Here is a 14,266-nt window from a genome sequence, read left to right as displayed (position 1 = left end):
CAAGAGGCCACTCAAGGATAAGGGTTAAAGAGTGTACAGTAGAAATTGGACAATATAATAATCATTAGTAATGAAAATTTGTTAAATTTGATAACTTATATGGAACGGCTCATTTCCAAAGTTGGCAGGCCTGAAGTTTAGGTATCTGCACAAATCTTGCTCTGTGTATCTCCCTGTGAGTACAGCGTAAGTCTGGTACAAGTGCTGTGTAGGTTGGTGTTTATATATCCACGTATATACAGTACTAAATAAACATACATGTGTACATATTTGCGACCTATTTGTGTTGCTGAGAAGGTCTATATAAGTGTACACTGTTGTATTGTGATATGTCTGCATGTGTATATGTGGCACTTCTAAATGTCTGTTGTTTCTCATCATAAACGGACCATATGTATGTGTGTGTATATGTGTTTGTATGTATGTGTGAGTATGTATGTGTATATATGTGTTTGTATGTATGTGTGTATATGTGTATGTTATGTCAGGTCATGTCATATGCTACTGGTACCATTGCGTACTATCAATCAAGCTCCAATCTGGCCAGGCTTAACGTTGCTTAACTTCGATCGTGCTATATATATATATATATATATATATATATATATTAAGTAATGTGATTTATAATTTAAAAGTTTTAAAATTTTTAAAATTTAAAAATCAAAATTTAATTAAATTAAAAATCAGTTTCATAAGAAGGAACAACAACAAAGTCAATTATCTGTACGATCGTTTCGGAAATCCGTGCTTTTTATTTGTGGTATACATGAAGTCACGTAGAATAATTATACATAGTTTTTTTGGTAAGCACGGTCTCCTCATCAGCAAATTTAGGAGGATTTCTATTGAATTGAAAAGACACCAAAAATAAACCTAGCATTAAAAGTAAGGCAGATGAATCTGAAAAATTGAAGTAAAAGGTTTGGATATAAAATTTATAAGAAAATTAATAAGGAAATTGGTATAGGTTAGAGATAGAAATGAGTAGAAAAAATATATATTTTTTTGAATTTACATAATAAATTTGATTTAAAAATATATATATATATAATTACCTTTTGGTTTTCATTTTTTTGAAATCAGGAACTGTATTTAAAGTAGTCATTTAGATGTTTGCTATAGCTTTTTATTTTATTGAATGATGAATTTTAAAAGGGCGACGCTCGTGCAGTAAATTGTTTCCGTTAGCGTATTTTGATTTAGAGACGCTACAGTTAATATCTATAGAGAGAGAGTTTTTTTTTTTTTTTTTTTTTTTTTGCAAGTTTTTAGGGGGAGATAATTGTCATGGCTTTATTTATTATTTGATTTACGAGTCTAAGGGCGGTAATTGGTTTAACTTAATTTATTAAAAAAAAAAAAAAAAAAAAAAAAAAAATCTATTTTTACTAATGAGTAATTTTTAATGATTTAAGGTGGTTTATATTTATTAAATTTAAACCAACGTTTATGATTACACGATAGAAGCTCGTGTCTTGAATTTACACAGAAATAACAGTACCAGGTACCCCGAGATTTACTTTAAAAGACCACAAACACAGCTTCAATATCAACCCTACTATTAGACTCATTTGCCCCTCGAAATCAGATATAGGACTGGTTAGTAAAAACATATTAGATAGAATTATCCCCAAAATTAAATCCATAATAAAATACCCACTATGGCAATCTTCAAACCAAGTAATCGACTGGTTTTCTAATATTCAAAATAAAAATAATATTAAATTTCTTTCTTTTGACATTGAATCATATTACCAATCTATATCACCTATCCTACTTAATAAATCTCTATTAATGGCACGAAAATTAACTAATATAACTCAAGACGAAACTAAACTAATACTTATAGCTAGACAGTCTTTAATAACATTTGATAATAAATATTGGACCAGGAAAAATACCCCTAACCACTTCAACATTTTAATGGGATCGACGGACTCGACTCAGGTCACTGATCTAGTTGGCCTTTTCCTTTTAAATGAAATACATTGTATACTCCATAAACAATTCAAACTTGAAGGAGGGCTATATAGAGATGATGCACTTTTCATAACGAATTCTACTAATAAAAATTATGAAAATGCAATTAAAGCTCTACATAAATTATTTAAAAATTATGGACTTAGTATAAAAATCGACCCTAATAAAAAAATTGTTAATTTCTTAGACATAACCTTAAATCTTGAAAATTCTACCTTTGAACCATACCATAAACCTAACCAATCACTTCTATATGTCCACAATCAATCAAACCATCCTAAATCAATATTAAAATCAATAGTTCCCAATATCGCTCTAAGAATTTCTAGACTGTCTTCTACTAAATCAATATTTACCAAAAATGAAAAATACTATAATGAAGCCCTTAAAAACTCTGGATATAATTCACAAATTAAATTCATAAATGAAAATGATAGAAACATAAACTGCATTAAAATAAACCTATTAAGAGCGTAATAACATATAATATGGCAATGTCTTCCCGTATACGAGTTAAGAAAAATAACCAGGAGACAAAAAAAGATAAAACCAAACTACAAATATTAGATAATAATATAAATAAACAACAAACTAAAACCCGCAAACGTAAGAATAGACACAAGGAGATCCTATGGTTCAACCCCCCGTATTCCAAAAACCTAGAAACAAACATAGCTAGAGAATTTTTTAAAATATTAGATAAGAACTTTAAAGCCCCCCATAGATATAATAAGATTTTCAATAAGAACACAATTAAAGTCTCTTACTCTACTATGCCTAACCTTCATCAGAAAATAATTAGCTCTAATAATAATAAAATTAATAAACTACAAAATGCAACTATACAAAATACATCGGACTGTAACTGTAGAAGAAAAAATAAATGTCCCCTACAAGGCTCATGTAAAATTAAAAATGTTATCTATAGCTGCACAGTATCAAAAACTCCAAATATACAAGAACCTATCAACAGCCATAACTCAACTACCGAATTAAATAATAACACCAACTTAAATCAATCTACCGATCAATTATTAACCAACCCACCACATTATAATCCAACAATAGACCTAACGGAAAATAATCATAATAATCAAGAGGTAATATATATTGGTTCCACATCTGGCCCAATAAAACATAGAATTTCAACGCACAAACATTCTTTTAAAAATAACTCTCTATCAAACCAAACTACTCTATCCAACTATATTTGGCAACTAAAAAATAGCAATATTTCTTTCAACTTAAAATGGCAAATAATTGAGACTTGCAAATCATATAAACCAGGAGATAAATTTTGTACATTATGTACAAAAGAAACCGTAAAAATTTTAAAATATGAAGATATAAAAAGCACAACCAAACTAGTAAATTCAAGACACGAGCTTCTATCGTGTAATCATAAACGTTGGTTTAAATTTAATAAATATAAACCACCTTAAATCATTAAAAATTACTCATTAGTAAAAATAGATTTTTTTTTTTTTTTTTTTTAATAAATTAAGTTAAACCAATTACCGCCCTTAGACTCGTAAATCAAATAATAAATAAAGCCATGACAATTATCTCCCCTTAAAAACTTGCAAAAAAAAAAAAAAAAAAAAAAAAAAAAAAAAAAAAAAACTCTCTCTCTATAGATATTAACTGTAGCGTCTCTAAATCAAAATACGCTAACGGAAACAATTTACTGCACGAGCGTCGCCCTTTTAAAATTCATCATTCAATAAAATAAAAAGCTATAGCAAACATCTAAATGACTACTTTAAATACAGTTCCTGATTTCAAAAAAATGAAAACCAAAAGGTAATTATATATATATATATTTTTAAATCAAATTTATTATGTAAATTCAAAAAAATATATATTTTTTCTACTCATTTCTATCTCTAACCTATACCAATTTCCTTATTAATTTTCTTATAAATTTTATATCCAAACCTTTTACTTCAATTTTTCAGATTCATCTGCCTTACTTTTAATGCTAGGTTTATTTTTGGTGTCTTTTCAATTCAATAGAAATCCTCCTAAATTTGCTGATGAGGAGACCGTGCTTACCAAAAAAACTATGTATAATTATTCTACGTGACTTCATGTATACCACAAATAAAAAGCACGGATTTCCGAAACGATCGTACAGATAATTGACTTTGTTGTTGTTCCTTCTTATGAAACTGATTTTTAATTTAATTAAATTTTGATTTTTAAATTTTAAAAATTTTAAAACTTTTAAATTATAAATCACATTACTTAATATTGAATTAGCTCTAGGACATTTAACTATCGAGCTTATTATATATCTAAATTACAACGAGCATTTCCTGTATTTTAATTAAACTAGTAATTTCACTATTACATTAAAATACACTTAGCTCTTTAGACTATTATTCTAATCTCCTTTAAATATATATATATATATATATATATATATATATATTTACCATATGCTATTGGTACCATGTAACCCAGTACTACCTGCCTCATGGTCGGGTCACCGGCGACTAAACTGGTTCCCCCACCAGACTTGTTTGGTGAGGAGGACGGCTAGTCTCCCTGAAGGATTAAAAACAAGACCTTCCAAAGGGCGAATGAACTTCTTTTCTGGGTCAACGGCCAACTAGCACCGTGTATATTTGTGTATGTGTATATGTGTATTGGGGTGGAGAGGGCTCCCGTAAGCCGTGGTGAAGGCAACCTTTCTAGGAAAAGCAAATCTCTGATTTAAAAAACCATAAAGCGGGAGACCATTACCCGCATTAAGCTGGTCTGCAGTTTAATTTGTTGCTGGCTATCTTGCTCTTGCTTGTTGCTGGATCTCAACATTTTGAACCGAGAGAGAGAGACTTAGCTGTCGTACAAAGCTAAGACTCTGTAACATCATCTGTGTATAGATACTCCCTCAGGGATTTGTCTATAAAAATGGTCCTGTGGTGATGGAAGTAATTTTTGGGTTCATGGACTTTAAGTGTCTTAGGGAGTGGCACTCGTCTGACAAGACGTTGCAATCATCATCATATGTGTATGTATGTATGTATGTATGTATGTATGTACGTTGTGTAATGGATCCTTAATGTCTATTTTATGGCCCGTGATTTGTCTCCTCTGGTGGTGTTGATGTGTGCGTGACAGAACCATATAACAACACAATAGTTATATGGAATAAGTCAGAGAGAGTTGCAACCTTAGTTGAAGGCCGGGTGTAGCTCACCATTTTATTTGAAGGAAGAACAGGACATAGTAATTCACTCCCATTCATCCGTTTGTTTGTTCACACTTGGATTTTAAAAAAAAAATTTGCACAAACATTAATCATGGTAAAAATAAATTTTTGCCAGAACAGTTTTATTCACTTGTGGAGGAGGACGCAACTTGCTCGGTTTGTTATATGCTTATTCTGTAAACATTTAGTCTAGGAGGCTGGCATAACATGGTTATTTTTAAGGTTAATGGTAACAAATTCTTGTTGAGCTATACTCTTAATCAAATGTTGCCTAGTTTTAACTATTGTTCCAAATCCTCAATGTGTCTGTCTCATTGTTCACCTGGCAAACTCGTTAATTCTTATCCTCGAGTGGCCTTGACAAGCTGTGACTCATTGATACAAAAAAAATTATATTTTTGAATGATGTGTATATGTACATCAAATAGTTTGTACTCGGAATGCAGTTTTCACGCGTGTTTCATACGTGCATATGCACCAAAACATCTGTATAAAAAAAAAATGCATTTTGCCAAAATTGGTTTTGCTTTTTCTTATCTTTCAGGACGAAAACGAATGGTTGAATGCAAAAAGAAAAGACCTAAAAAAACGCGAACAGATTCTGTCAGTTGCCCAAAAGAATTTCCAAACAATCATTGACTTGGAAGTGAAGCGGAGATTAGGTTCAGTTGAAAAGGTAAGACCACACGGAAATAGAAGTCAGTAGCGTTGCTGAAGAGATAAATCTTAACATTTCTGCCGTACTGCTGCATGGTCATTTTATCTAACATATAAAGTTATCTGGTTGGATTTTCAAAGAGCTAATGAGCAATCCAGCTGATATATTGATATTTGACTCAGACTAGCCTATTACTTTGTTTTTTGTCCTTTCATTGTGTTAGTTGCATGAATATGTTTTATTTTGCTTCAGTTTTTTTCTGAAAATGTTTGTTCCATTCAAGAAAGCTCAGAGTGGATGTTATGCAGTGATGTACAGAGAACTTTTTCAGGGCAGGTGCTCCAGTGAAAAAAACATGGGAACAGGCTTATAATACATTCCTCTGAAAAGGGCACTTTTAAAACAGGGGTAAAAGGGGGCAGGTGCTTTGGTACCCCTACCACCCCCTCCTCACATCCCTGATGTTATGTAATAGATATCCTTATGTTGTATTGTGATTACCTCAGCTAGTGTTAAGCTTGATAAAGTTTGAACTAAGTACATGGAGGGGTCACTTTTCATCAACATTTTTGCAAAGTCCTCATACGCGCTTGCAAATGACTAGCCTTAATTTGAATGGCAGCGAAGTCGTATATAATGGTGGCTGTGGGGGCTAGGCGACTTGCTTTTGTTCATCTTCGTTTCCTCCTTCGTGTTCCAGGTTCAAGCCTGCTTGCCTGCCTACTCTTTTTTTCTTTCTTTTTCTTATTTTGAGGCATGGGATTTTTTTTTTTTTTTTTTTTTTTTTTAAACGAAAATTGAATTATTTTACTGTTTGCTTAAACTTTTTTTTTTTTTTCTGGTTGTATTGACTCCTTACTATACCACCTCCTCATACCCGGGCAACACCAGGTACCCCCGCTAATAATTGATAAAAATAAAACTGGAAATAAATAAATAAAAATCTGGGTCAGTATTTTTTTTCTTTTTTAACAAAAGCATTATCATTACTCTCTTGTTGCCACATGTCCATTTAGTTTGGTGCGCGTTCCTCCTTCCTTCAACTGCATGCCAGCCACAGCCGGCCCATTCGCGTCCTCAATTTAACTGTCTACTTTCGTTGTTGCACACTTTTCTGCTCCCAACCACGTGGTGCATTTCTTTCTTTCTTCTGCCCTAATTTGCATATGCGTTTTTTCGGATAATCCTGCTGCTAATCTCTTCACAAGCCAGCCATTCTTCGCTGCTGCTGCTATTTTCCCACGCGCTCATATGCACTACATTACAGAAAAAAAGACCAAGAAAAAAGTTAAGAACAAAAAGTTTTAGAGTCAATTTTGCCTCAAGATAATCTCAGAAAAGGGACACAACTACAATTGAAAGATAATTATGAAACCTGGTAATGCCCGAATAATGATGATGAGGCAGCTTTGTGATTTGCTTTGTAACATTTTTGTAAATGCAAATATAGTTTGAAATTCATGACATTAATTATTATTAGGGCTACGACAACAGCATATTCTTTTCCTTGTTTTGATTTTCAAGTATATATTCATTGATATCTTATATGTATTATTATTCATAGGACTACTGTGTGATTTTCACGTTTTGGTCGATATAACCTCCGACCTTCTTCAGGTGTATCTTGTTGAACTTGAGAATGTTTCTGTCGAAATTGGATGGAATTTCGAGCGGAATTTCGAGCGGAATTTCGAGCGGAACTCTTTATTTACTTCATGAGGGTGGTGTGCTCTTGTTCTGTCAGCCACACTGAGGATTGAACCTTCAACCTTGAGGAGAATATCGCTTTTACAATTGATTTTTTTCCAGTACTCTAACCACTCCGCCACGGGTCCTTGCGGACAATTCTAGTACGAATTTTAGGAGCCTTAAACCTATTTTTATTTCTAGTTGTAAATATCACCATTTATTACAAATTATTATTATTATTATATATTAACGTATATCTATCTCTATACTTATTACTTGTATATATTAATGTTTTTGCTTATTACTTGTATATATTATCTATTGTTTATAATTACTGGTTCCCATATCGTATTGAATTCTATACTACGTCTACTTAACAGTGCTTATGTGCTGCTTCTTTCAGTCGTCTTACTCTCCACCGTTCCTCTCTGTCTATAATTTTTACTTTGTCCCATAAGGGGAGATGACTTCCCTTTTCTTTCCAGATATGGTCAGCTATATCTGACTTTTCAGTTTCTTCACGTACTACAGATTTTCGATGTTCTTCTTACCGTACTTTCAACAGATGACACGTTTCACCTCTGTATAGTTTTCCACATTTACATGGGATTTCATATACACAGTTCTTAGTCATGATTTTTTTCTGTAGAGGGCTTGACTCTCACAAGTTGTTTCCGGAGAGTTGAATCACTTCTGAATACTGTCCTGATGTCATATGGATTACATATTCGTTCAAGTTTTTCAGACGAGCCCTTCATAAATGGTATACAAACTGTAGTGAATTTCTGTGTGGTGTCCTTTTGTGCCTGGTCCAGATTTCTTGGAACTGATGTCATGCTCTCTGGATAGTTGTTTTGGTGGAGGTTTTCTCTTAAACTGTCCATCTCCTCTTGATATGCACTGATGTTACTACATATTGCTTTTGCTCGGTGTTGTAAGCAACGGACGATTCTTTCTTTACATTATATGGATGGATGGTGGGAGTTGTAGTTTAGATACTGTCCAGTGAAAGTTGGCTTTCGGTGTAAAGATGACATAAACCCCTGACCTGTGTGAGTTATCAGCACATCTAGGAATGATAATTTATTGATATTTTCTTTTTCCATCATGAACTGTATAGTTGGACGGATCAAGTTCACATAGTCTAGTAACATTCGAAAACCTTCCTGATGGGGCCAGAGTATGAATGTGTATATCGCAACCATATTGTTGGCTTTAATGGTGATGATCCTAATGTCATTTCCTCAAAGTATTCCATGTATGCATTGACCAGTACTGGGGACAATGGTGATCACATCAGCAGACCTTCTTCCTGCATATAGATATCAGATCCCATCACGAAGTATGTAGTTCGGCAAGATACACCTGAAGAAGGCCAGGTACATCCAAGGATGGAATACTGTTGCCACATCTGGACAGGAGCTGCTAGAAAGGACTTGTCCTGCCTTGATAGAGTTCAAAATAGACTTCGTAGCCTCATAAGAGATGTCCTTTTCTCTTCCCTGCAACCTCTATCTCACAGAAGAGATGTTGCGAGTTTGTCTCTGATGTATCGTTATTTTCATGGAAAGTGTTCGACTGAGCTTAAGTCTATGGTCCCCCCTCGCCAAACTTTCACAAGAAACACTCGTCTAGCTGAAAACACTATCAATAATTCCCCCCATTCTTTATCTGTGCCTAAACCTAAATGTAGATTCCATGATCAAAGCTTCTTTCTTAGAACTGCACGCCTGTGGAATTGTCTTCCGTTTTCCTGCTTTCCGGCTGACTACAATATGGTTGTGTTCAAGTCTAACGTAAACAAGTTCTTGATGAGCCGTTCCATATAAGTTATCAAATTTACCGAATTTTCATTACTAATGATTACTATATTGTCCAATTTCTACTGTACACTCTTTAACCCTTATCCTTGAGTGCCCTCTTGGCCTTGATAATGTGATTCCTGTGTAAAAAAAAAAAAGAAAAAAAGAATGTGAAAATCACACTCAAGATGAGAACAGTAGTTCGATGAATAATAATAAAAATAACCAATCCTCATCTCAATTATTCAGAAATGCGATATCTTATATGTTTTCATATAGAGTGATGTGATCCTCAGTCGATTAACTGTGTCTGTGTCGGATATATACTTGAGAGTTAAAGACAATGAAAAGGATATGCTGTTGTCATAGCCCTAATTATTATATATTATTTTTTTTAATGGAATCCTTGAAGATGAGTAATTTGCATATTTATTTGTTTGTTTGTTTATTTATTTGTATATTTATTTATTTATTTGTATATTTATTTATTTTGTTTGTTTATTTATTTATGTGTTTGTTTATATATTTGTTTATTTATTTGTTTATTTGTTTATTTGTTTATATATTTGTTTATTTATTTTATTTGTTTATTTGTTTATTTATTTGTTAATTTTCTATTTATTTACTTATTTATTTATTTGTTTGTTTATTTCTTTCCTTATTTATTTGTTTATTTGTTTGTTTGTTTGTTTGTTTATTTATTTGTTTGTTTATTTGTTTTATTTATTTGTTTATTTATTTATTTATTTGTTTATGTATTTATTTGTTTATTTATTTGTTTTATTTATTTGTTTATGTATTTATTTATTTGTTTATGTATTTATTTATTTGTTTATTTGTTTATTTATTTATTTGTTTACTTGTTTGTTTACTTGTTTATTTCTTTCCTGATTTATTTTTTATTTATTTATTTGTTTGTTAATTTGTTTGTTTGTATGTTTATTTGTTTATTTATTTGTTTATTAGTTTATTTGTTTGTTTATTTGTTTATTTCTTTGTTTATTTATTTCTTTGTTTTTATTTATTTATTTATTGTTTTTTTGTTTGTTTATTTATTTGGTTATTTGTGTATTTGGTTGTTTATTTGTTTATTGGTTTATTTATTTGTCTATTTATTTGTTTGTTTATTTATTTGTCTATTTATTTGTTTGTTTATTTATTCACTCTGGCCTTCTTCAAGTCACTAACCGCGATGGGATAGGAATGCTGGATCTTGTAACTGTGTCTCTAGTAATCACTGCCTTAACAACAGCCGCAATGGAAAGCAGTAATTACTGTGGATACATTTACAAGACTTAGCATCCTTATCCCGTTGCGGTTAATCACTTAAAGAAGGCCAGAGGATGAGTTGGCCGAAACATGGTGAGACACCAACAACTATGAATATGAGGATAACAGTCCACAAATCAATTATTAAATAAAGACATTAGTTATCACCCATGCAACATTAACGAAATAAAAAAAATGATAACCATGTAAGCGTGTCCATCCTTTCTCCAATGGGATTATCTGTCTGCATACCGCTCTAAACAAACACCAATTATGATGCAAGATTTTCGATAATTAATTACTATTTCAATTTTGAAATGGATAAATGGAAATGGTTATTGATCTTGTAGAAAAGTCAGTTAATGAGATGTTTGTCGATTTGATATCTATTATTAACTAGCTGTGCACGTCTGGCATTGCCCGGTCATAAAAATAAAAATTGTAACAACAGAGCAATGGGGGAGGCGTTAAAGGGTGATGGGCCTGGTCATGAAAGACTCCCGACTCTCTTCCTGGCTGTTCTATACTGATATAAGTGATGTGACCGTGAGATCGCCCATTGTTACTGTATCTTGCTCGGCCAGATCAAATATGCAATGACGGGGTTGCTGCCACCAAATTTAAAAAAGGTGCCAGATCAACACTGGAAGTTTGAATCTTGAAGTATATACGAGGCATCTTCAATAAATTTCCAGACGTTTTTCGTATGAACACTTTTATTGATAGTGCACACATAAAACTCTAGTCTCCATCAAAGTAATCTCCTCCAGTAATGGGGGAGGCGTTAATGGGTGATGGGCCTGGTCATGAAAAAACATGTGTTTTTGGTGCCAGTAGCCAGAAGCAAAATTTTGTAAGCAAAAAAAGAAGTAAAAAAAGAAAATGCTGCGTGCTGGGCGCGAACTCGCACACACTAAGTTAGTAAGCGAATGCGTTATCGACGTGACAGCAAGGACACAGTGTTATTACGTCGCAAATTTAGCCTTTTAAAACGAAAGAATGAAATGACGGTTCACGCATGTGCAGTTTGCAAACAGTGTCGAAAGCAAGGTTTCTATCTGCCCTCCCCCCCTTCAAACAAAACAACATTTCTACATAGAAATAATTGATTTATTTTCTAATTTTTCGATATTATATATCCGAGAGATCATTCTTTTTAACGGTACCATGTTTGTGCCTGCATGATGTAGATAACAAGAGATTTTAGTGGACATACAAACACCACTGGACCATTCGTAAAAAATTAAACATCCAATGTAGCAGCAAGTCCTGGGAACATCAACCTTGAAGAACAGTTGGAAATGACTTATATACCCTACATTACGACCATGTAATCCCTACAGCCACCTACCTGTGAAACCTGACATAGTTATATAGAATAAGTTAGAAAGAGTGACAACCTTGCTGAAGTGAGTGTCCCTAATGATGGAGGGCTGAACCGTGGAAGGCCGATGCATATGACAGCGTAACATCACTTCCTAATTAAGTGTAGGTATAGACAACTTCCGGTATTCAACCACGTGGTCATGCAAACAGGCATAAAAAAATATGGCTACCAATATGTGTTACCGATTGTCCATGTATGTTTTAAAGAAAAAGGCCAATTCTCCATTCGGAAAATAATTATTATAATTGCACATTTGGGATAATTTTAATCAAAATATCGTAAGTGAATTCGTGTTTGAACTTTTATTTTTATTAGAGAAAGTCGAATATTTCATTTTATTTTATTTTTTTACTGCAAAACAAACAATTTTTGGGTTTGTATTACTGTACACATAGATTCGAAAAAGTTGTCAAAAAACAAATATATAACAAATAAATGTTATCAAAGGCAAGATAAATTACTTTTCTACCAAACTGGATATATTTTTCGTGTTTTTATTCAATGTAACATGTTTAATCAGCTCGAAAAACATACATTGTTTACCGATGTATTGGAAAATTCAAAATGGCTACCGACTCTCTCTTTAACACGGTAAGTTCGGGAAAAGGTGCTATAAATAATAAACTCGACAAAATACTATTAAAAAATCACCGAATATATGTCAACCTATGTCAGAGTAATATATATTGAGCGAGTTTCTAACAGTATTTTTCGAATCTGTGTACAGTAATACAAACCCCAATTTTTATATAATATTTTTCAGTCCATTCTTTTAATAACAAATAAAACTTTTCACTGAGTATTTTCAAATATTTTAAAATAAGCATTTTTCACGGCAGTGTTTTTTTTTTTTTTTTTTTTTTTTTTTACGATTGGTGAATTATCAATATTTTAGCACGGGGCGTAATTCATTTCTTTGAAATATATTTAAACGTTCAATTATTTTTTGTTTTTTATAACATTTTAACTGTAAATAATTTACATAACGAGTTTGTTTTACTGTATACATAGATTCGAAAAAGTTGTCAAAAAACAAATATATAACAAATAAATGTTATCAAAGGCAAGATAAGTTACAAACATGCTGACATTTTTCTTTTTAAAATATATTGATAAACATTGTATGATTTTCGAAGCGAGTACACGTTTTAAAGTGAGTAAAACCACTAAAAACCTTCCCAGATAGGTAGAAAAGTAACTTATCTTGCCTTTAATAACATTTATTTGTGATATATTTGTTTTTTGACAACTTTTTCGAATCTATGTGTACAGTAATACAAACCTAAAATTTAATTTAACTTGGAAATAATGTTTAAAATACATGTGCGTACACTGCACAAGCACGCTTATTATTACATAATAATAATAAAAAAACTAGTGTAGATGACATCGACTGGCGCCACACCACCCCCAACTAGTTGTTCCGAAGGCCAAAAAATATTTGTTTAATGTTTCTTTAATTGTTTGTTCCCTAAATTCATAATTCAGTTTTATCAGTATTAAATTGTATATTGCTTTCAAATTACTTAATTTTACATAGATAATATTTATATTTTATATTGAATAAAGTTCAGTTTCAGTATTAATCGAACTGTGTTTCTTTTTCTTTTTAAAAATGCTTTATTACTCTTTTTCAAATGACCCTCATATAGTACTGACAGTCTGACAAATCTTACCTACATTGCCTACAGACATTTTTCAGTTAGCAGGCCTTCTTCTTACTCTCGGTGGCCGTGGCTGAACAGAACTGAAAGAGAGAAACAAACTAAATATCAAGGTCTCATGTATTATATGAAAAGAAACTGGAATCTTAAGGAAATATGAATTTTACCAGTTATTATAGGTGCCACAAGGCTTATGAAGAATAACCTGGTCCTACCTAACTAATATTCTTGGTGAACCAAATGCAAAAGAGATCCAGACAATTGCACTTAAGGGAACAGCACGGATACTAAAAAGAGCTCTCGGTTGGTTTCAATAAAAAGCAGGGCAATGTTGGCAGCTGGTTTGGCTTCCCTATACCCAGCTTTATAATCTTCAAAGAAAGAAAATGAAGAAAGAAGAAAAACACACACACACACACACACACACACATGTTTGCCCTATATATAATAGAAGATGGAGATTTGGTAACTGTCTGTCTGAAACTTATACTATTCTATTACTAATGGAGATTTAGAAACTGTCTATCTTAAACTATGCCATTACATCTATTATTTATGAATATCTGATATTTGTCTGTAGCCAAACTGTTACCTCTATTA

General features: G+C 32.1%; 1 protein-coding gene across 1 annotated transcript in view; it reads left to right on the top strand.

Annotated features, from left to right (window-relative positions):
• Positions 1–14,266, top strand: part of LOC145259105 (coiled-coil domain-containing protein 138-like) — a 152,019-nt gene that overhangs the window by 33,942 nt on the left and 103,811 nt on the right. Inside the window, exon 5 of the mRNA XM_080116761.1 lies at positions 5,742–5,873. Coding sequence (XP_079972887.1) covers positions 5,742–5,873 — 132 coding nt within the window. The remainder of the gene's footprint in view (positions 1–5,741; positions 5,874–14,266) is intronic.

This window comes from Euprymna scolopes, chromosome 34 (genome assembly GCF_053919585.1).
Source record: "Euprymna scolopes isolate OS-2025 chromosome 34, ASM5391958v1, whole genome shotgun sequence".
NCBI classification, from domain to species: Eukaryota; Metazoa; Mollusca; class Cephalopoda; order Sepiida; family Sepiolidae; genus Euprymna; species Euprymna scolopes.
The sequence above is the reverse complement of the archived record's forward strand: the minus strand, read 5'-3'. Positions and strand labels throughout refer to the sequence as shown.